At 34.6% G+C, this 23612-nt stretch overlaps 1 protein-coding gene across 1 annotated transcript in view; it reads left to right on the top strand.

The window, feature by feature from the left end:
- The window catches only part of Ipo5 (importin 5), a 44769-nt gene that overhangs the window by 6359 nt on the left and 14798 nt on the right, over window positions 1–23612 (top strand). The window contains exons 3-13 of the mRNA XM_078016235.1: window positions 1921–2113; window positions 4845–4947; window positions 6099–6195; window positions 6386–6490; window positions 11896–12018; window positions 12109–12229; window positions 15405–15492; window positions 17772–17878; window positions 21260–21384; window positions 21476–21565; window positions 21660–21833. Coding sequence (XP_077872361.1) covers window positions 1921–2113; window positions 4845–4947; window positions 6099–6195; window positions 6386–6490; window positions 11896–12018; window positions 12109–12229; window positions 15405–15492; window positions 17772–17878; window positions 21260–21384; window positions 21476–21565; window positions 21660–21833 — 1326 coding nt within the window. The remainder of the gene's footprint in view (window positions 1–1920; window positions 2114–4844; window positions 4948–6098; window positions 6196–6385; window positions 6491–11895; window positions 12019–12108; window positions 12230–15404; window positions 15493–17771; window positions 17879–21259; window positions 21385–21475; window positions 21566–21659; window positions 21834–23612) is intronic.

The following is a 23612-nucleotide window of genomic DNA, read 5'->3' on the forward strand; positions in this document are numbered from 1 at the left end:
TCTCCTTTTTCCTTATGATAAAACAGGGCTATTTAAGTATTAGGATTTTATAGTTTTCTTACTATTCTTCCTTTGCATTTAGTGTATTTGATTTTTTTGTTTATACAGGTAATACCCTGTAAGTATTGAGTGTCATTGACTATCGCTTTACTTTGAGAAAAGGTGTTGAAGAACTCAACTCTAGAAAACTTAAACTTTTATGTTTCACCTGATTTCTTCCACTCAGTTCACACTGGCAATTTCATGTTGTCATAGCACTTAGAAAGCAGTATGACAATACCCAAGTTTTTCTTTAAATAGATGACAAATGGTGCTTCTTTACCTTAGTAACATATTTTTTATCTGTAACTCAAATGAATACCAAATATGAAGAAGCATATAAAAGGTAAACATCTAGCAGTTAAACAAATGGCTGTTTTGATCATTGAGAGATTAATGCAAGTTATATTCCTAAACAAATTTTAAAGCCAAGAATAATATGAAAATTATTTCCTTTTTAAAACTTGTATTAAACTTTTTTTTAATCTTAATTTGATTTAGACCCAGATGAGGGGCTGGGGATGTGGCTCAAGCGGTAGAGCGCTCGCCTGGCATGCGTGCGGCCCGGGTTCAATCCTCAGCACCACATACAAACAAAGATGTTGTGTCCACCGAGAACTAAAAAAAAAATAAATAAATATTTTAAAATTCTCAAAAAAAAAAAAAGATTTAGAACCAGATGATGAGTATTTTTAACCCCATCTATGAGAATTTTAACTGCTTTGAATTCTTTCTAGAGCATATATTAAGTTTTTTAAGTTTGCTACCTACCATTCATTGCACAACAAAAGGATTTCTTATTGAAAAGCACGAGAGAAACAACTGGAAGTTTTTATTTGTATAGCTTACCTTTTGTTGTTGGTCACAGTCCCAAAGTATAGTGATAATAAGCAGTAATGATCTGAAAAAAAAATGAAAGCAGGAAAGATTTCAGTTTGATATTCTCAATGATTTATTGGTTTGATAGGATAATATTTATTTATTTTGGTGTCAGGGATTTGATTCAGGGACACTTTACTGCTGAGCCACATCCCCAGCCCAGCTTTAAATTTTGATTTTGAGACAGGGTCTCACTTAAGTTGCTGAGGCTGATTTTCAACTTAGAGATCCTTCTGCCTCAGCATCCTCAGGAACATCTTGCCTCTGAACTACATCCTTGCCTTTTTTTTTTTTTGAGAGAGAGTCTTGCTAACTTGCCCACCCTATCAGGCCTTCTGTTTGCAATCTTCCATTTGATAATCTCGGGGAATGTTATATAGAAAACTCCAAACTTAAATATATTTCATAGGTTTAAAAATAGGAGCCGGGCACAGTGGCACATGCATATAATCCCAGTGATTCAGGAGGCGGAGATAGGAGAATCTCGAACAAAGCCAGTCTCAGCAACTTAGCAAAGCAAAGAATCATAAAGATAAATGGATTTCATAGCAGAATTTCTAAAACCCTAATGAAAAAGAATGGTTATATAATAAGATAGTCTGAAAGCCTAAAACTAAGGTAGGAAAAATACTTTTGTTCTAGAATGAGAACCAGATAAAGAGTTAGGAAAGAGTTAGGGTTTATAGTTTAAGGTATTTCCCCTAAGTAATGTATTAAAAATATGAATTATAGAGTTTATCACAGCAAAACTATTCCTACTGAATTCTAATGTGCTTAGGAGTTTCTCTCACTTGTAAGTAAAATGGCTTGTGGTATGGCATTTTCTATACATACTAATGTGGTTTGAAAGAGTTTTATTATATGTTTTGCTTTTTAAAAAATAGATGCTTTGTGAATAAATTATAAAAATAGGATAGTGAAATACATCAATGGTAGAGTGAATCTGTTGTAAATATTTTCTTTAGTAAGACATGAAGTTATAACACTGTTATCTATTTAAAGGCTAGACAAATGGCTGCTGTTCTCCTAAGACGTCTTTTGTCCTCTGCATTTGATGAAGTCTATCCAACTCTTCCATCAGATGTTCAGACTGCCATCAAGAGTGAACTACTGATGATTATTCAGATGGAAACACAGTCTAGCATGAGGAAAAAAATTTGTGACATTGCTGCAGAATTGGCCAGGAATTTAATAGGTGTGTATGCAAGTACATGTATAATTATGTTATAGAGAAAAAGGAATATTACCCCCTCCCTTTTTTTTCTTTTTTTTTTTTCCTCTATTGGAATCTTAGGGAAGAAGATTCTCAGTACAAGTATGGTTTATTCTATTCAAAATGAATAAGATTATAGATATTCAATTACAGCCAAAAATTATAGGTACTTATAAAATCTAGTCATAATACTTACCTATTGGTATTTAAAACATCCATATGGAAATATAGTTTTGTAATTTGCTTGAAAGTTGCCAATTATATTTTCCTCTTTAATCTGTGAAGTTTTGGAAGCACAGGCTAACTCCTTGTATAAAGTACTTTGTAATTTAAGATTACCAATTGGCAACAAGTTCAAGGCCAGTCTAGGCAACTTAATGAGACCCTGTCTCAAATTATAAAATTTTCAAAGGACCTATAAAATAATATATTTTTAAAAGGGCTGGGGATGTAGCTCAGTGATAGAGAACTTGCCCTAGCATATACAAGGCCCTGAGTTCAATCACCAGAATTATTAAAGAAAATAATTAATTTTTTAAAACTTGCCAATTGAAGTTGAAATCCATGAACTCCAGGGGCTTTTGCAACTATATAAGTTTAGTGATAAATCATATACATATGTACTACTGTATTATGTGTGCATTCTAAGTACATGCTCTGTCACTAAACTACACCCTCAACCCATACTTTTTTTTTTTTTTTTTGGTATTGGGAATTGAACTTAGGGACACTCAACCACTAAGCCACATCCCCAACCATATTTTGTATTTTTCTTAGAGACAAGGTCTCACTGTTGCTTAGTGCTTCGCTGTTGCCCAGACTAGCTTTGAACTCGCAATCCTCCTGCCTTAGCCTCCCAAGCTGCTGGGATCATATGCATGTGCCACTGCACCCGGCTGCATACATTAATTTTGAATAGGGATTCATAGTTGTGATTGCAAGCAGAATTCATCTACATGGCATTTTAATAATTAAGAGGATTACCTCATGAAATAGGGGTTACATAGGAGAATATTAGCCAGGCATGATGGCGTACGCCCGTAATCCCAGCGGCTCAGGAAGTTGAGGCAGGAAGATCCAAAGTTCAAAGACATCCTCAGTAATTACTCTAAGCAGTCCAATGAGACCCTGTCTGTAAATAAAATGCAAAATAAGGCTGGGGATGTGGCTCAGTGGTTGAGTGCCCCTGAATTCAATCCCTAGAAACCACTGCCCCCCCAAAAAATATAACATTGTTGATTGTGCTTTGTGTACATTATGACACTAATTTTTTAATTTTGTCAAACAACTAGCAGATTATCATTTTTTCTGATATCTACAAATTTTTAGAAACCAGCAGGAAATATGTTTTGGATTTTTGTGGGGGATGTCCTGGGGATTAAACCCAGGAGTACTTTACCACCAAGCTACATCCCCAACCTGTTGCTAATTTGAGATAGGATCTAAGTTACTAAGGCTGACCTCAAATTTGTGATCCTCCTGTCTCAGTCTCCCAAGTTACTAGAATTACAGGAATGTGCCACTGCTGCTGGCTCAGATTTTTATTTTTCAAGTAAAAATTGAAAATCCACTGAACTTTAATTTGGAATATTTTAAATTCGAGTAGATAATTCATTTTTCAGCTTTTAAATGTGTGGTGCACAGGTTTATAGGTGACATTTCTTGTTCAAAATTATTTAATAATGGAAACATTTTCAAATAATTTTTTTTAAAGCAAACATCTTTATCCACTTTAAGGTATAATCTTTTATGTTTTATGCTGAAGGGGCAGTTAAAAGGGTATTTTATTAAGGCTAAGGATATAACTCAGTGGCAAAAGAAGGCTTGCCTAGCATGCCTGAGGGTCTGAGAATGGGGTATTTTATTTTACTGTCTGATCAAATATCACACTGACAATCAGCTTTTGGGAGGGGGGTATTACTGAGGACTGAACACAAGGGCACTCTACAGCTGATACTATAGCCCTAGCCTATTTTATTTTCATTTTGAAATGAAATTTCACTAAGTTGCCTGGACTGGCTTTAAACTTGTGATCCTGTTACCTTAGTGTCTTGAGTCACTGGGATTATAGGTATGCACCAAGGACCCCCCCCCTCCATTTTTTTATTATTATTTTAAGAAATGGGGTCTTGTTATATTGTTAGGGCTGACTTGAATCTCCTAGTCAACCCTTAAGGTTTTTGTGACAATATAACTAATGAGTCTCATAAGTGGCACAATAGCTTTTGTGGTTCTACTCATTTTTATTACAAAGTATCACAAAAATTTAGATTTTTAACTCTTGTTAAAAAGTAAACATTGATACTATCCTATAGCACTTTAAAACTACAAAAGTATGAACACCCTTTCTCAGTCCTGAGATTCTCAACTTAGTGAGACCCCCATCTCAAATAAAAAGGGCCAGGGATGTAACTCAGTGTCCCTGGTTGTTCAATCCCTGGTACCAAAAATGAATAAATAAATATAAAATGTTACTCTGTGCTTTTGTAACCCATATACAGAAATTATAAACCTAATATTTTATATAAAAAAATACCTTTAAATTAATCTTTGACCATTGTTATGATTAAAGAACTCAATTTTATTGGCATTTTTAAAAATACAGAACAAGTGACATACTATTACATATTTTGAATGCGGCTTATGAAATAAAGGGATTCATCATTAATATTTTGAAGTTTGGCTTCAAAATGGACTTTTTTTTCCCTTTTAGATGAGGATGGCAACAACCAGTGGCCTGAAGGTTTGAAGTTCCTTTTCGATTCAGTAAGCTCTCAAAATATGGGACTGCGGGAAGCTGCCCTTCACATATTCTGGTATATCCATTGATCTTGTTTTATTTCTGTTATTGTCATTTTTAGCTTAATGTCATGAAAGTCCAAAACACATTTTAATTGATTGTTTTAGCCTAATTTTGGTTTGAGGACTTAGAATAAAAATTAGGTCTTCATATAAGCTTTGTATTTGAATTAAAAGCAACATTGGAGGTTGGGAATGAAGCTTTTCATTCACTCTGCAGTTTTCTGTTTTGTCTTAGGATCCCAGAATTTTTCTTGAATGGCTTTTTCCCCTTTATTTGGAGGTTAATACACTACCAATTGTAGCTTTTATAAAACCACTTTAATTTTGGTATCTTCAAAAAGAAAATGAGAGTGCTAGTGAATTCCCAGTGTGTTTTCTGGGTCTTCTGTGATATTTTAACAAACTTCTGTGTGTGTGAACATGTGGTTTAAGTTTAGAATTAGGTGATTATTTTTTGTCCTACAGTGTTCCCATAATTTTCTGCTGTTTAAAGTATGATTAGTTCCAGATACGGTGGTGCATGCCCAAAGTAGGACTGGATGTGGCACAATCCACGGTACTGCCCCCACCAAAATGATTAATATACGTTAGATTTGTAACTTTCAGGTGAGCCATTACATGTATAGCTTTTAGTCATCATTTTCTACTTCAGTTGTCAAGTGTATGTTATTTTGTATATTATTTAGAGAAGTTTGTTAAAATATCACAATATTTTGCTTATTTAAGTAATTCAGATTATAGAAAGAATGAAAAGCATTCAGTTGATTTGTTTACTACATTTAAAAGTAAAATAGATCTTGAATTCCCTGGTCACTAAGACTAGGAACAGATGGTCTGAAAGCATGATTACTATAGTTACCATCTGAAACCTTTTGCTCTTGTCCAATCCTATGCTTCAGGTCAGTTTCCAGCTGCGACGTAGTGGTAAAGATAAAGCATGGGCTGGAAATAGGCTGCTGAGTAATCTGTATGCCCAGTTCAAGCTTTTGCTGTGTTTGCTGCCATTCACTCAACCCAGAAAGAGAATTCCTTAGAGCACGTGTATATATTTGGCCTAAACATTAATGCATGTTTTGAGCCAGGTGAACAGTTCATTAGAGATTCTTACTCACACTTTACAAGGATAAAATGTAATTTTAAAGAGTATTTTTGGATCATTTCTCAGGAACTTCCCTGGAATTTTTGGGAACCAGCAGCAGCACTATTTAGACGTCATCAAACGGATGTTAGTTCAGTGTATGCAAGATCAGGAACATCCATCGGTAAATTATTTCAATTCCATTTCTTAACATCTAAGTTAATCCACCTTGTGAAATTATGTAGTAGAAGATTGTAACTGCTAGTTTTACTGAAAATAATTTCATCCTGAATTTAAAAAAAAAAAAAAACTTGACCTTGAATATATCAAAAAAAGTTTCTCATGTTTGTCCTCTTTTACTCTCTTCATTTTAGATCAGGACATTATCTGCTAGAGCTACTGCTGCATTCATACTTGCAAATGAGCATAATGTTGCTCTGTTCAAACATTTTGCAGATTTGTTACCCGGATTCTTACAGGTAAAAACAAATAGTATAGAATAAATAATAATTACATTCCATATTGATATTCATTAGTTTCAAGTTTTCTTTAGGGTTTTGAGGTATATTTGTTTATTTATTAAGTAAATATTCATTGCCTATTATATGCTCATACAAGTCTTACAATGTAGTAAGTGGTAGTATCACAAATCAAACTACAGGATCATAACACTGGTCCCTATAAGAGTACATTGTAAATTAAGTAGTTTGTTATTAAAACTACATTATTAGTACTCAAGGACAAGTTAATGTTTTAAGGATACCTTCCTGCCTAAATCAGCAAAATAATGTTGGATAAGGTAGAGTAGTGATTCTTAACTTTTCAAAACTCCAAACTGTTGTTTTGACAGATTTTTGCTACTTCCCATATTTTATCCTAAAATGAAACGCATAAGAAGTAAAACTCATGTATATTTTTAAATACCAATATATGGCTAAAATTAAATATAAAGAAATAAAAAGTAATGTATAATAAAATGGTGTACTTTTCCAGATATAAAATGCTGAAACATTACTAAAATTCAAAGTGGAGTAAGTGATTTCTAAGGGATATATACAAATGCAGTAGCTAAACAGGGGAGGTATCATTGGTAAGTCAAATACCATGCAATACTGCTCTATTATATATATATATAGTTCTTAATGGACACAATACCTTTATTTAGTTATTTTTTTTAATATGCTGAGGATTAAACCCAATGCCTCATATGCTAGGCAAGCACTTTACTACTGAGCTACAACCCCAGCCCCTACTCTTACTATTTTCTTTTTTCTTTTTGCTGTTGTTTGTTATTTATTTCTAAGAAATAAGCATTTTCTTAAACCACAAGTCATTTTATATTTGGTAACAGACCGAAATTGTACATTTAGACAATTGGTAATAAGAAGCTGTAACAGGGCTCCAAGAGAGGCTGCCTTGGCTAAAAAAGCACAGGCTCTTGACCTAGACTAAAACATAAAACACCACATGCTCTGGGTCAACTTAAGCTGGAGAAAGCTTGCCATCTCTGTCTTCATTTTTATCTGTCTGCACATAGTAGGCAGTGTTCATGTAAAAACTAGCAATGCAGCCAATGTTTGTCAGCCCTAAATACACCCAATCTCTGTCCTCCCCTTAAAGACTGAGGCTGCATTTGGAGCAGCCTGTTGAAGACCCCTGTAGTCATCCTGGGATTACATTCTAGGATTACACGTGAGAAAAACAGGGAAGGGAGGGAGAAGAAAGGGAGAGAGAGAGAAGGAAGCAGTCAGATGGACATGGGGAGAGGGAAACAGGCACACTCTGAGTAGAAAATGAAAATTGTCCCCATGGAGTCATGAAGACTTCTCTGAAGCTATCTCCAAGACACATAAAGAGAGACCAAACTGAGGGGGATAATCAATGAGACCACAGTCTGAGCAAGAGCACTTAATGGTGTCCTCAGTCTGGTGTTGTGGTTCAGTGGTAGAGCACTTACCTAGTATGCATGAGACACTGGGTTCAATCCCAGCACCACATAAAAAACAAAACAAAACAAAAAACCTAAATAAACAAAATAAAGGTATTTATTTACTTATTGGGGGAAGGGGTAGCCAGGGATTGAACTCAGGGGCACTCACCCACTGAGCCACATCCCCCAGCCCTATTTTGTATTTTATTTAGAGACAGGGTCTGAGTTGCTTGTGTCTCACAAAACTGATGCTGGCTTTTCGATCCTCCTGCCTCAGCCTCCCGAGAGCCACTGGGATGACAGGCATATGCCGCTGTACCCAGTCATTTATTTATTTTCAGTCTGACTTCAAGGTATACACAAGGCATACACTGCCAGGTGTAGGAGGGATATACACAATAATAACAGTTAAATCTTTCAGAAAGCATAAACAAGCTAGTGTTCAACTAGTTAAGTAAACTCAAAATACATACATGAAAACCAGACAGAATTAAAATGAAAGATGGACAAATCAATTATGGCAAGGAGATGAGAACACTCTTTCCTTAGCAGCTTATGAAATAGGCAATAAATAAATAGAAACAAAGGACAGTGGAGCTACATCATGAACAACCTTCACCTAATGGGCATGTTCTGAACACTGCAATGCCACAACTACACAGTATGCATTCTTTTGGAGTGAATATGAAATGTTTACCAAAGTTGACCATAAAAGGGAATATAAACCAAATCTCAACAAAGTCTAAAGGATGAAATCACACCACATGTCTTCTCTGAATACCATGAAAATAAGCTAGAGGTCAGGCATGGTGGCCCCTGCCTGTCTTGGGAGGCTGAGGTGAGCAGAAGCATCCCAAGTTCAAAGCCAGCTTCAGCAATTTAGTGAGATCCTTGTTAACTGATCAAGACACTGTGTCAAAAATTAATAGTAGCAGCAGTAGTAGTAAGTAGAATACTAGTAGTAGTGGTAATAGAATAAAAATAAAATAAAAAGGGCTGGTTTCAATCTCCAGCACCCAAAAAGAAAACAGAAAGAAAAAATAAGAAAAAATTACATAACAATCAATATTGTTATTAGGCAAAGAAGCACATTTTAAAGTATTGTGTCAGCTGAGCAGAACAGCACACATCTGTACACTTGAAAGCCCATTCTTCAGAAGCCGAAGCCACAGGATCCCAAGTTCAAGGCAAGCCTGGGTAACCCAGCAAGAGACCCCTTTTCCAAAACAAAACCAAAAAAACCAACAATGTCTGTGGATGTTGTTGGGTCATCCAGTGCCCTTGAGTTCATCCACCCCCAACACTGTAAAAACAGATGAACCTTTAAATAATAAAGAAAAATAGAATAACAGGAGGCAAAGAAAAAAAAAACCCTACTCTTACTATTGATTATGTGAAGTAATGAAGTTCTAGATTTCTGAAACAAAGTATCCATTCTGCAGTGCCACAGTTTATACAGTAGTTACTTTGGGGAGAAGTGTCACTATATATTCATCCCTTTGTATCCTCAGGTTATTGGTTCCAGCCCCTTTGCCAACACCAAAATCTAAATGCCCAAGTCCCTTATATAAAATCACATAGTATTTGTATGTACCTACGCATATCCTCTTATATACTTCAAGTTCTCTTGTTACTTAGAATACCTAATAAGGGATAAATGCTTATACATAGGTTTTATGCTCTATTGATTTAGAAAATAATAACAAGGAAAGAGTTATTCAAGTTCAGTACAAATGCGAATTTTTTCCATGTATATTTGATCCTTGTTTGGTTCAGTGTACAAATAGTCAAGTGTACATTAAAACTAGGCAAAAAATGATCTGTGACTCTAAGAATTTCTAGATTCAGATCATTTTTATAAACATTTGACATTTGTGATCATGTGAGTTGCATGATGAAAAGATTGTATGAATCCCTCTAAGCTTTTGGGTCATAGGATATCAAGTATCTCTGGCCTTTTCTCATCATTAGCTCTGTTTAGAACCACTACATTAGGATGTAAGACATCAGATGATTTTCGTGTGATAAAAAGATACTAATAGAATTTATTGACTTTTCTCCCCAGGTTGTCATACTGAAAAGATATTTTAAGTCTATTATAAAACTTTAGTGTAATATGTTATCTGGCTGGGGATGTAGGGATGTGACTCAAGCAGTAGTGCGCTTGCCTGGCATGCGTGTGGCCCGGATTCGATCCTCAGCACCACAAACAAACAAAGATGTTGTGTGTGCCGAAAATTAAAAAAATAAATATTAAAAAAAAAATTCTCTCCTCACACATACACCTCCCCCTCTCCCCCCCCCTCTCTCTTTAAAAAAAAAATGTTATTATTTGGTACTTTATCACCTAAAGTCGTGTTACTCTTTTTATACCTAATTCCAGAAATTTTTATTCCTTTGGAATAATGGTAGATTAAAAAAAAAATGGGGGCTGGGGATGTAGCTCAAGCCGTAGCACACTCGTCTGGCATGCATGCGGCCCAGGTTCAATCCTCAGCACCACATACAAAACAAAGGTGATGTGTCCGTCAATAACTAAAAAATAAATATTAAAAAAATTCTTTCTCCCCCCCTCACTCTCTAAAAAAAAAAAAAAAAAATGCCCAAGTGCCACAGAGACCAAACTCAGTATCAATGAAAAATAAAATGGGTAATATTGAACACTTTAATGCATATCATAGGATCTAATATTTACTGTATGTATGAAAAAGACTGGGACATGAATATAGAAAAGACAGAATAAAGAGATATTTGGTTATTTTAAAAAAAAGTTCCCTAATAGCCTTCAGTCTTTGTTGTAGTTATTATAGTTTTATTGGTTTTAATTTGACTTGGGTTATCTTAATACTTTTTAGTTGACATATTGTAATTGCACATATTTATAGGGTACAGTCATTTCAGTACCTGTATACAGTGTGTAATGATCAAATCAGGATAATTGGCGTATCTGGCATCTTAGACATTGATTATTTCTTTGCACTAAGAACATTCAAAATACTCTCTAGCTATTTTGAAATAAAATATGTCATTGAATGTTATCTACTGTAGTTATTCTACTGTGCTATACAAAATTAGAAATTATTCCTCCACTCCATCTATACCCCTATACACATTAACCACTCTCTCTTCATCCCTTCCCCCCACACATTTCTGGTAACCACTATTCTCTACTTAGACTTTTTTTTTTTTTTTTTTTTTTTTGCTGGTGCTGGGATAAAACTCTGGGCCTTAGGCCTGGTACACAAGGATGATAAACTTTTTAACTCCCACATATAAGTGAGAATATGTAGTGTTTGTCTTGTTCACCTATTTTAATTTAACATAATATTTTTCATCAGTGTTACTGCAGATGATAGAAATTCATTTTTATGACTGAATAATGTTTCATTGTGTGTATATAACACATTTTCTTTATCCATTCATCTGTCAGTGGACACCTAGGTTGATTCTTTGCTATTACAGATGATGTTGTAATTCACAAGTGCAGATGTATCTTCAACATATTGATTTTAATTCCTTTGTGTGTATACACACACAGGATAATTGCTGGATTATATAGTAGTTCTATTTCTAGTTTTTGAAGAACCTCTATACAGTTTCCCATAAATGGCTATACTAATTTACAGTTCCCCTTTTTCCACATACTCACCAGATTTATTATTTTTTCACTTTGATAATAGCCAGTCTATATGGGTTGATATGATATTTTATTGCAGCTTTGATTTGTATTTCCTCTGGCTCAGATTTAAATGGTTTTTGTTTCTAGTTGATAGTCCTCAAAACAAGGGTGTGTATGTGTAGAACATTTGCCTAATATAGACTGTTAAATTATTTGGTGGGGGAAAAGGTTTAGTAATATTATTCTGCTATTGGCTGCCTTTGGGGGGATGTTTTGGTTAAGTAGGCATAAAATGAGTCTTGAACAGAGACTTTTTTCTGTTTTATCTTTTCTAGGCTGTAAATGATTCGTGCTACCAGAATGATGATTCAGTCTTAAAGTCTCTTGTTGAGATTGCAGATACTGTTCCAAAGTATTTGCGTCCTCACTTGGAAGCGACTTTACAACTAAGTCTAAAGGTAAATTAAACAGTTCAGTAAATATTGTGCTTATTATTTTCAAGTAACAACCTAAACTATTAAATGTATACCAATACATCTTCTTTGTAGTTGTGTGGAGATACAAGCCTCAACAACATGCAGCGCCAGCTTGCCCTTGAAGTGATCGTTACACTCTCAGAGACTGCAGCTGCTATGTTAAGAAAACATACTAATATTGTCGCTCAGACAAGTAAGTCAGAGGTCTTCAAACAGTTTGTGTGTAATGTGGCGAAAATGTTGGATTAATGTACTAAGGATTATGTGATTTCTCAGATTTATTTGAGAATATAATGGATGTCTTTTAAAAATCAGATGAACCTAGGGAAATAGATCTTTATATGTGTATGCATGGACCCACTGTTACGGCTATTTTTTTAGAGACTGCAGACCAGTAGAAAGCCTGCTAAGTAAAATTGCTATAGTGAACAGTGTGATAGACTACCATTTATATGTTAAAATATTGAACAAGTCAATAGAATTAAAAGTAATCAGAGAATATCTAGACATCTAATAGAAAGCTGAAAACTGAGATAACTTAATTGTGGTATTTAAAGTGAAGATAAGATTAGAACACAAATCTAACACTGATAAGAGCTCTCTTTATTATGTTGCTTTGTTTATACTCTTTGGCGGAGAAATTTACATGACTGTTGTACTGTGGAAATACTATGTTTATTGTGTCTAGGGTACAGATTTACAAACTGAACTGATGGTTTCTGACCTAGCTATTTCTGAGCTAATTGGTATCTGAACTATTAGTTTAGAAAATACATCACCAAGGTTGTTTTTGGTTTTGGTTTTGGTTTTTTGGGTTTTTTGGTTTTTGTAGTGGCACCTGCCTTTTATTTTACAAAGAAGTAGCAATTAGAATTTAAAGATAGGAACAGAAAAGTATTCCCACTATCACTGTTTCTGTTATGCTGACAGTTCCAGACATTGTCAAGATAATACAAGTAGGGCTAGGGCTGTAGCTCAGTGGCAGAGTGCTTGCCTAGCATGTGTGAGGTACTGGGTTTGATCTTTAGCACCACATAAAAATAAATAAAGGCATTCTGTCCATCTACAACTACAAAGAAAATTATAAGTATTGGCAAAAAAAAGATAAATATTGTTTCTTTGTAGGCTGTGTGCTTGTCTACAAAAAGATAAAATAAAAAAAATTGTTAGAACTGATTATTTTAAAGTTGAGCTGGGACTATAGTTCTGTGGTTAGGGTGCTTGCCTGGAATGGACAAGGCCCTAGGTTCAATTCTCAGGACCTCAAGAAAACAACAAAACCAAAAATAATAGTGTGCATATGAACTAATAAGAATCACTTAGAAAATTTACTAAGAAAGATCACGTAGTCTAGGCATGACTTGCTAATACCTAAGAATAAATTTAAAAGTATAAGACCTTTGTGGGGAAAAAAAATCAAGTGACATTAAAAGACTAATAGAACTAAACATCAGTTTTCCTCAGTCACCCTATAAATCCAATATTATTTTAGTCAAAATCCTAATAAAGTTGACCTTAAGATTTTTGTGAAAGACTATAGCTACCAGAGCAGCAAAGTTGATTTTTTAATTAATTAATTTGTTCTCACGTTGTCATGCATGATAGCAGAATGCATTTCAATTCATAAGCAAAACTGATTTTGATGAAAGTATTTGAGCTCTTGCCTTATCAAGACTTAAGAATTCAGAATTCATTGATAGTACTGGTACAGACAGTGGAAATGAATAGAGTAGAGAGAGTAGGAGCAAATCATGCACATGGAAACAAAGTTGAATTAAAAGGAAATTCACCAAATATGGTTGGGTTAAGTAGTTATTTTTAGTAGGAAAAAATATCCCAATTCCAGATAACATAATAATTTGGGGTGGATGAAAGGCCTCAATATTACTGGTACATTTCACAAGTAAAGTTTAATAATGAAGAACTTTTTTTTTTTAAGACTGAGTCACAATCCATAGATACAAAACAGATTTTTTGGATTAGGTTAATACATGCTACATGAAAATAAAAACCCACAAACTGGGAGAAAATAATTACAGTGTGCACAGTCAACAAAATTTTGGTATATTGAAAATAGATAAAGGCTAAGAAGAGGAAATTCACAAAAGATAACTCTGACATAGTTAATGAGCACTGTTGAGCCCCAATTGAACAAGTGTAGTTGTGGAGTACAACATGTCAATTGTTGAAAGGTGTGGAGCCAACAGAGCTCTTACTCTCCAGGGCACTTCCCACATTTTTGTGAAATAAGACAGGCCCTCTCTTCATCTGATAACAGTGGAAGTTTATGCAAGTACTGTGGAAAGCAGTTTGATTTTCGTACTATTGAAGATATTTGTAACAACTTCTTATTTAGATTCATAACTTGTCAAGGAGGAGATATACGTAATAATCTCATCGAATTAAATTTTCCAAGTGGGAGGAAAACTGGAAACAAAATGTTCAGCAGGACAATAGGTAGTTTGTTGGTATAATAGAATTCTGTGAAATCTATGATTGTTGAAAAACAGATTTCCAAAAAGTGCAAACATGAAACCATTTATCATATTTTTAAAAATAGAAGAGTACTATAATTTTATGTATAGATTCAAGTATAAAAATTAGGAATGAAACATTCATTTTGTTATGGGACATGAGAGACTGCAGTAGGACGTTCAGAGGAAATTTGACTGTTTTCCCTAATCCATTATGTCCCATTTAATCTATAGAATGCCTATAAAAACTTAAATGGAGCAATTTTTTTTAAAGATTTCTTAAAAATTTTTCATAGGTTTCTATTAGATGTTCTTTATATAGGATGATGGGACATAATTGGTTAATCTTGACTTTTAAAAAAATTTTAAATGTCGTTTTTGTTACTTTAAAGGAAAAAAAATAAGATCCAAAGCAATTATCACAAGAAGTCAACTTTTTGGGGAACAGACAAATATAGTTGTCTCAGTATCTGGGGACAATACTAGGACCTCTTGTAGATACCAAATTTCTTAATGCTGAAATCTCTTATAAAATGGCATAATAACTATATGTAACCTCGTATCCTTTCACTTTTAGCCTTTTTTAGATTACTTATATCTAATGTAATAAAAATGTTATGTAAATTATTGTTAAAATGTATTGTTCAAGGAATATATGACAAGGGGTACAAATTTTAGTACAGGCAGTCCCCCCATCAACCCTGAATATTTTTTATCTGAGTTAGGCTAAAACCCACTGATGAAGAACCTGTGGATGCAGAGGGCCTATTATATTTGTTTTATCTTACTCTTCTTAAAGGCAAAGTAAAACTTAAAATTCTTAATTATAAATGGTGATACTGACAAAGTAATAAAAGCCACAGTCTTCAGGAATGAAATAATTCTTCACTTTAGTTCCTCAGATGTTAGCAATGATGGTTGATCTCGAAGAAGATGAGGACTGGGCAAATGCTGATGAACTAGAAGATGATGATTTTGATAGGTAATCACATCGATTACTGGGTGGAGCTGGGTCTAGGGTGGTAGTGAGAACTTTGGGGCTACCACTGGATGCTGTTAAACTTCTAAATTTGGAATATGGGACACTTTGCCTTTCTGTTGTATGCATTTCTGAATAACATTTTCCAAATTGTATTTTATTTATTTTTCTTAATGTAATTTGAAATTAATGTTTAATGAAAGTTCTTAAGACATGGTTTATTTTAATTGTAAATAGTACATAAAGCTATATTCTATAAATAATCAGGAAAGCTACCTATAACAACAAAGAGAGTTATCTTTTTTGAAAAAACTAGAAACGCAAAATGTACCTCATGTACACCGAGTGACAGTAATACTGTGTGGTACTGGCATGTTTTAGCTTAGGTAGGTCCCATGAATCTAAATTCCTATGGAAAAGTGAACCAAAATCTGTATTTGCTGTGCATTACTGATGATGATACCTGACATATGAAAAAGCACTTCAAATTCTGTTGTTTTAATTTCTTTTTTTGGAGGGAGCACTTACTGGGGGTAAACCCTAGAAACCTTTACCCCACTGAGCTACATCCCCATCCCTTTTTATTTTTTGAGACAGGTCTTGCTTAATCCCTGAGGCTGATCTTAAACGCTTGTGATCTTCCTTCCTAACCCTCCTGAATTGTCTACCACTTGATTTTTTTCAGTAGTTCCTAATATATATTATAGATGGCAGAAATCAAAGAGTGAAGATGAGTTATTTGTCCAGGGTTACATAGCCAGTTAGCAAGCTGAGGTTTAATATTAGTTTTCTTCTTGTTCTTCCTAGTGCATCATTCTACTACCTTTCTTATAAAGAACTTGAATTATTTTCCCAAAAGACTGGTTACATGATAAGATGCTAAATTAACCAAGATAAAAATTTTTAAAAATATTTGTCTTGCAGAATATTTGCTGCATTTTTCCCACTTTTTATTGGTGCATTGTAGTTGTACATACTAATGGAACTTGCTGTTACATATTCATACATGCACACAATACAACAATATGCATGCTGCATTTTTTGAGGCTTAATCACATTGTTGAACTCAAGACTAATTTCTGGCTTCAGTACTGTTTTGAAGTGTATGAAAGTAAACCTTCATTAGGCTAAAGGGGAAGACAGGTTAAATATTTTCCTTCTCTGGTTCAATTACCATAACATGCTGCTACCTGTCCCCTAATTTGCCTTGTAAATGATATTTAAATTTACATTAAGCTTACAAAACATTTTTATGGATTTAATGGATAAGATTTTCTTATCTGTGAATAGGCAGATCATAAATATATTTTCAAAATAAAAAATTTTAGGGGGCTGGGATGTGGCTCAAGCGGTAGCGCGCTCACCTAGCATGCGTGCGGCCCGGGTTCGATCCTCAGCAGCACCACATACCAACAAAGATGTGTCCGCCGAGAACTAAGAAAAAATAAATAAATGTTAAAATTAAAAAAAAAAAAAAAAAAAATTTTAGGTCCAAAGTCCTATTGTAAAGATTATTTTATATATAATAAAAACTTTTATTGTTTATAATTTTATCTTTGTAGTTTTGTAAACTTCACAGAACAATTAAAGATTATGCATATGACAATATACTATTAGTCTTGGCAGCTGTGAGCAGAATAAACGTACAAATGCTTCTGTGCCTTGATCTTTTCAGTGAAAACAGTTGCACCTGTGCATAGTTTTGGCAGTGCACTTTGTATTCCTTTAAAGATGAGTAATAAGTTAATATTGAGAAGTGGACAATCCTGTGTTTCAAGGATATCTTTAGGAAGGGAGATACACAAGGTTCATCAACCTCCCACTTTTATCTCTGAATTCTGAAAAAGATTCAGACAGGATTTTTTCGGGGGAGGCGGGTGGTAACTAGGGATTGAACCCAGGGACACTTAACCACTGAGCCACATCTCTAGCCCTTTTTATTTGTTTTTTTGAGAGAGGGTCTCACTCAGTTGCTTAGAGCCTTCATAATTGTTGAGGCTGACTTTGAACTGCCTCTGCCTGCCAAACAGGTATGCTATTATACCCAGCAAGACAGAAGACTTATTAAAAAGTATCATGGTAGAGCATGATCAAAGTTTTTATTTATGCTTGCCCCCTCCTCTTTTTTTTTAAGCTGTAGGGTTTCTAATATTCAACTTCAATATCACATGCAAAAGGCTGCTTGAGTTCTTTCTCAGTCCCAGTTTAAAAACATGAATAGAAGTATGTACACTGCAACATTTTTTGTGTCTTTGATTACATTATTTTGTTTGTGTATCTAGCAATGCAGTTGCTGGCGAGAGCGCTTTAGACCGGATGGCTTGTGGACTTGGTGGAAAGCTTGTTCTGCCAATGATCAAGGAACACATTATGCAAATGCTTCAAAACCGTAAGCTATCTGCTTCAAATGCTACCATAGTAGAATGGGTCTTTCTAAATGTTAAATTCTTAACAAATGGCGTTTGTGGAATATTTAACCTAATTCTCGTATTCTTCTGATGAAATTTTTATTTAATCATTTTTGGGAACATTCATTCAGTCACTAGCTAAAGAATATTTTTCTCTGTACTGAAACAATTATTCAGTTTTCTCTTCACAAAGTTGGCATCAGTGTTTAGAAAAAAGTATGTAAAATCCAAAGGAAATTATGGTTAACTCTGTAGTTAGAAATATTTAGGTTATTTACATGTAATACTGTGTTAGTTGTCAGCCCTTATATGTGTAGTTTTTATCAATACCAAAATTAAGTGTATGTTTTATTTTAATTTGTGGGGTTGTTTTTAGTTGCAAAGTTAACCTACATGATGTATTTTAATTTAAGTCCTTTACTTCATATTCAGAAATGGCCATTGTTGTTAGTTCTCTGAGACTTCTGATTTCATTTATTTATGTGTGTGATGTTTTTAATGTAAATATATAATATGGATACAGAGTATTTAACTAAACTTTTGTTCAACATTTTATCGTATCACCATGTAATAGTCTGCCTCATTTTTTAAAGTCACATAGCATTCAACAATCCCTTTCAAATATTAATAGATTTGTTGATTATAAATAATGCTAATGCCAACATTTTTCTACAGAAGTCCTGGCTTATCTTTTATGAGTATTTGTTTTGTTTTTATGATGCTATAGGTTGTGCCTAGAAAGCTACATTCCTAGGACACTGTATATGAGTATTTTTATCTACATGGAATAGATTGCAAGAGCCAGGCAATGAGAGTTAAACCATAGCTAAAGGATCTTATTTTTATTAATTTTATTAATTAGTTATTAATGCTAAGAATTGAATTCTAGGTCTCCCGTATGCTGAGCATATTCTCTGCTTCCACCCTCAGGATTATGGAATCCTAAATTAGTAAGATTCAGTAATAATAGCAGCTTTGAATGATTGAGTACTCCTGCTCTTATGATATTCACCTAGTTTCTTATCCTTTAAGATTCTTTCTTATCCCAAAAAAGGCATGGTCAAAAACCATTGCCTCTTTTTAAAGATGTGATCCTGATTCTGGTTCTGGAAAGTAGTCTCCACCCCAGTCCCATCTTATAGAGAATCTTTTCCCAAAGGGATAGGTAGGGAAAAAAAGGCACACATTGCTTGACCTATAGGAGCTGCTAGAAAGAATAAATCTAGCCTTTTCTCTCTGCGCACCACCCCCCCCCCATTCTGGTGATGCTGGGGAGTGAACCCAGGACTTTGTGCATGCAAGGCAAGCACTCTGTCAAATGAGCTGTATCGCCAGCCCCAGTCTTTTCATTTTTAAGATGAAGAAAATTAAGCCCAAAGACAGTGAAAAATTGCATAAGGCCAACAGTTTTCTGTTTCTCTATTGATTGACACAGTTCTTCAAGTGGATTTATTGTGACTGTGGTTGTGATTTGTAGTTAAAGAGTTTGTCTATTACAGCTCACTAGATTATGGGCATGCACCATCACACTGGCTGTGAACTCTTAGTAAAATTTTGTTGTTTGCTAAGTGTAAGGCTTTTAACAAGTCTTCTGCATCTCAGTTTTCTGACTATACAATGGGAAAATAATAATTGCCCTACACCCAGGTGGGAGACTGGGATTTATTTTATATATGTGAAAAATGCTTTAATAGTGGAAAAATTATACATATTTTCTAGTTTGAAAATAATATAGTAATTAATGCTGTAGAAGAATCATTTACATACATTTTTTTCTATACAACAGTCTTTTTTTTTTCCTTAATTGGTACCAGGGATTTAACCCAGAGGTGCTTAATCACCCTTTTCTATCTTTTATTTAGAGACAGGGTCTTTTATTTAGAGACAGCTGAGGCTGGCTTTGAACTCATGTGATTCTCCTGTTTCAGCCTCCTAAGCCATTGGGATTACAGTTGTGCACCGTCATGCCTGGCCACAGCCTTCTATTTTTTTTTTCCCTCTCTAAATATATTCTTTCTTTACCATATGCTACTTTATTTCAAAAAGATTTGTTGCTTTTGCTTTAAATAATAAACAGTAAAGTTTTTATCCTCTTACCAGTGCCATCACATTCCTGCTAAACATACTTCCATAATTCCATACATTGGAAATAAATAAGATTATATTCAGATTCTCTGAATCAAATATGGATAGCTTTCTAGATCATTAAGTGTTGTACATTGGCCTTTCTTCTTTAATGTTTAGTATGTAAAGATTAGTATCACATGTTCACATGTTCTCTTCCTGAGTTTATTGCTCATTTGAGATTTCTTGACTTAATAGTATATAGAGTTAGCTGGGCCCAGTGGCAGCACGGGAGGCTGACACAGAAGAATCCTGAGTTCAAAGCCATCCTTGGCAAAAGTGAGGCACTAAGAAACTCAGACCCTGTCTCTAAATAAGGCTTAGGATGTGGCTCAGTGCCCCTAAGTTCAATCTCCATCCCCCACCCTACCCTCCCCCCCCCAAAAAAAAAAGGTATATGGAGTAATTGAAAATACATATACTGTTAATATTATGTGAATATTCATTTAAAAATGAAAAGCTCATCACGGAAATAGCATTACTATTAAGAATGACTGTCCATCCCACCACCACCAAAATAGCACAAAAGACTTGCATTTTTGTAAATACTTTTAAATAGATTAGCTAAATTTTTGTCAGTTTGACCTAATGAATTACCCTCAACCCCAGACCCAGAAAGGACATTGGGGATTGGGGAATTTCGGGAGTTTGGGGTCCTAGTTTGAGAACCATTATTGCTCTCCGTATACTCAGACCATGACCTATGTTTTATTTATCTTGCTTTGTTACACAACAAATTGGAAGAAGCATAGCTTGTTATGACTGTTTTATAGTAAATAGAAATATTTAGAAATGAGAGGAAAAATTATACTAAAATAGGCCAGTAAAATAAGTATTGTTTAGTTAATATTCTATTAACCTAAAAGCAAATAGCCATTGTTACTATTAGAATACAAATAAGTTTCAATAAAAATTCTTTAAATTCTTTACTTTAAATTTAAAGTAATGTGATCATAGTAATCAATAAATCTGTATTTGATAAATAACAATGTATGACAACAAATCCAGGTATTTATTGCTTACAGTAAATTCATGGAAAAGTTTTCGGAATAAAGTGGTGTTACAAAACTAGTCTTACAAATGAAATAGTCCAGTCTGGCACTTTTTCTGTCCATTTTTCTAATGTGTAAAATGTTTTGTTATTTTCCAAGCAAGAATATTATTTGCATACTTTCCACTTCCAGAATGATGTTTGCAGTATCTAATTAATATTCATTTGGATGTATTTTTTTTGGTAGCTGACTGGAAATACCGGCATGCAGGATTGATGGCCTTATCTGCAATTGGCGAAGGGTGCCACCAGCAAATGGAAGGAATTCTAAATGAGATAGTAAATTTTGTTTTGCTTTTCCTTCAAGATCCTGTAAGTACCAGTAAATACTTGATTTGTAATCATAACTGTAGTTTCACATGGAACCCTGTTGTCCTTACTAATACAAGGGAATATATTCCAGCATCCAAGAGTAAGATATGCTGCCTGCAATGCTGTGGGACAGATGGCTACAGATTTTGCACCTGGTTTCCAAAAGAAATTTCATGAAAAGGTAAATAACAAGTCCTCAAATACTCCAGTCAAACTGTAAGAAGAGGGATTGGCATTTAAAATTATATGCCTATTTATTTGGTTTCATTTCCCAGGTGATTGCAGCTTTGCTCCAGACCATGGAAGACCAAGGCAACCAACGGGTACAGGCCCATGCAGCTGCTGCTCTCATAAACTTTACTGAAGACTGTCCCAAGTCTCTACTTATTCCATACTTAGATAATTTAGTGAAACATCTGCACTCTATTATGGTACTTAAACTTCAAGAGGTGAGTTTTAAGATTGGGTGTCAGGGGTGTACAGGGATTAAACCCAGAGGCATTTAACAACTGAGCTGCCTCCCCTGCTCTTTTTTTATTTTGAGACAGTATTTGCTTAGGGCTTCACTAAGTTACTAAGGCTGGCTTTAAACTTGTGGTCCTCCTGCCTTGGCTTCCAGAGCTGCTGAGATTACAGGTGTGTGCCACTGCACCCAGCAGATTCTGTTTAAGATCTTTTTATAGATTTATAGATTAATTTAGATTAGTTATTGGATAAGACCTGGAGAAAGAGGGATTTTAGTAAGACTATCAACATAGAAAGTTAGAGCCAAACTATTCTCGGTAGAGTAATTCAGGCTCAATCAGAGAACAGGCCAGTATTGAAACTGAAACACACAGCCTAAATGTTAGGTAAAATTGGTGTTGTGAGTTGCCTTGAAAACAAAAGAGAAAAATTTCTTGACTTGTTCTATGTAAGTTTGAAGAACCATTTTTTGTTATTTTGTGCTCAGCAAATGGTAACATCATAGTAGTTAAGGAATATGGTAACATTGGGGGGCATAAATAAAAGGTGGAGGGAAGGTTGAAAGTAAGGTCATCCCACCATCATTGTTCGGGGGGGCATAGATGACAATGGTGGAAATAGATAATTCTCATATGTGACAAAGTATCTTTGAAAATCAACTTAAAGGAAGAAAGGTCTTTTTGTGCCACAGTTTCAGTCTGTTCAGCTGGCTCCATTGCTTGGGTCTGTGATGAGGCAGAGACTCACAATAGAACTGCCCACCTACCTCATGGTGGCTGGAAAGCAGAGAGGGAAATGAAGGAACAGGCTAGAGACATGATATACCCTTTAAAGATGTATTCCTAGTGATATGCTTCATCCAACTGGGGCCCTTAATCCACTTACAAGGTCAGAGCTCTCATAATTCAATCACTTTCCTAAAGCCCTGCCTCTGAATATTGCTGCATGAGCCTTTGGGGGAGATTCCAAATTCAAACTATAATAAGAAGCAAGTAAAAATGTATTAACTGTTCTACAGAGTGACAGAATTGAGACTGTATAGAAAAAAAAAATCCTTTTTTCTGTAAATAATTTGAATTTTTAAAATAAGGCTTATTGTCTAAGTAGTTGGTTCATAACTATAGTCTAAGTAAGCGGGGGGTGTATGCTGAAATAGTTAAGTGATTTTAGTATAGCAGTGTGCCAGGAGTATACTATCAGGTGTGAGAGAGGACACAGATAAGAAAAACAAGGATCAAAGCCCAATTTGTTGTTAAGTAGAAAAAAAAAATGGAATTTTGCTATAAAAGTGAAATGAATAATTCTAAGAGAATAAAGATTAAAAGACTGGTTTTTTATGGGATTCAATATATGTAAACTTATCAGCACATTGTTATAATCATTTCTGATACCCTCAATTCCTATACTTAGTGTGGATTAGTAACAGTTCACAGACTACCATTTGCATAGCACTGTCAAAGAAGAGGAAAATGAGAAATGATTGTTAAAATCCAAAGAAAGTAGAGTTTCAAATAGACCTGAGTTTTCAGTGTCCAGTGAACAATAGACTAAAAATGTGCTCAGCTATGGACCCACATTGAAGGCAGATAATTTGGTTGGTAAATCACAAATAGTTGGGTCCAGTACAGTTTCACAATTGGGTTTGAATAGAGAGGGCTGCAGTGTGAGGAGTCTGTCTCCCTGTCATTCCTTCAAGAGTCCAGTATTTTAAAGACTGAAGGATGGAGTTTGCTGAGATGAGGTGAAGAGGAGGATAATGTTCA

Source organism: Ictidomys tridecemlineatus, chromosome 6 (genome assembly GCF_052094955.1).
Source record: "Ictidomys tridecemlineatus isolate mIctTri1 chromosome 6, mIctTri1.hap1, whole genome shotgun sequence".
Taxonomy (NCBI): Eukaryota; Metazoa; Chordata; class Mammalia; order Rodentia; family Sciuridae; genus Ictidomys; species Ictidomys tridecemlineatus.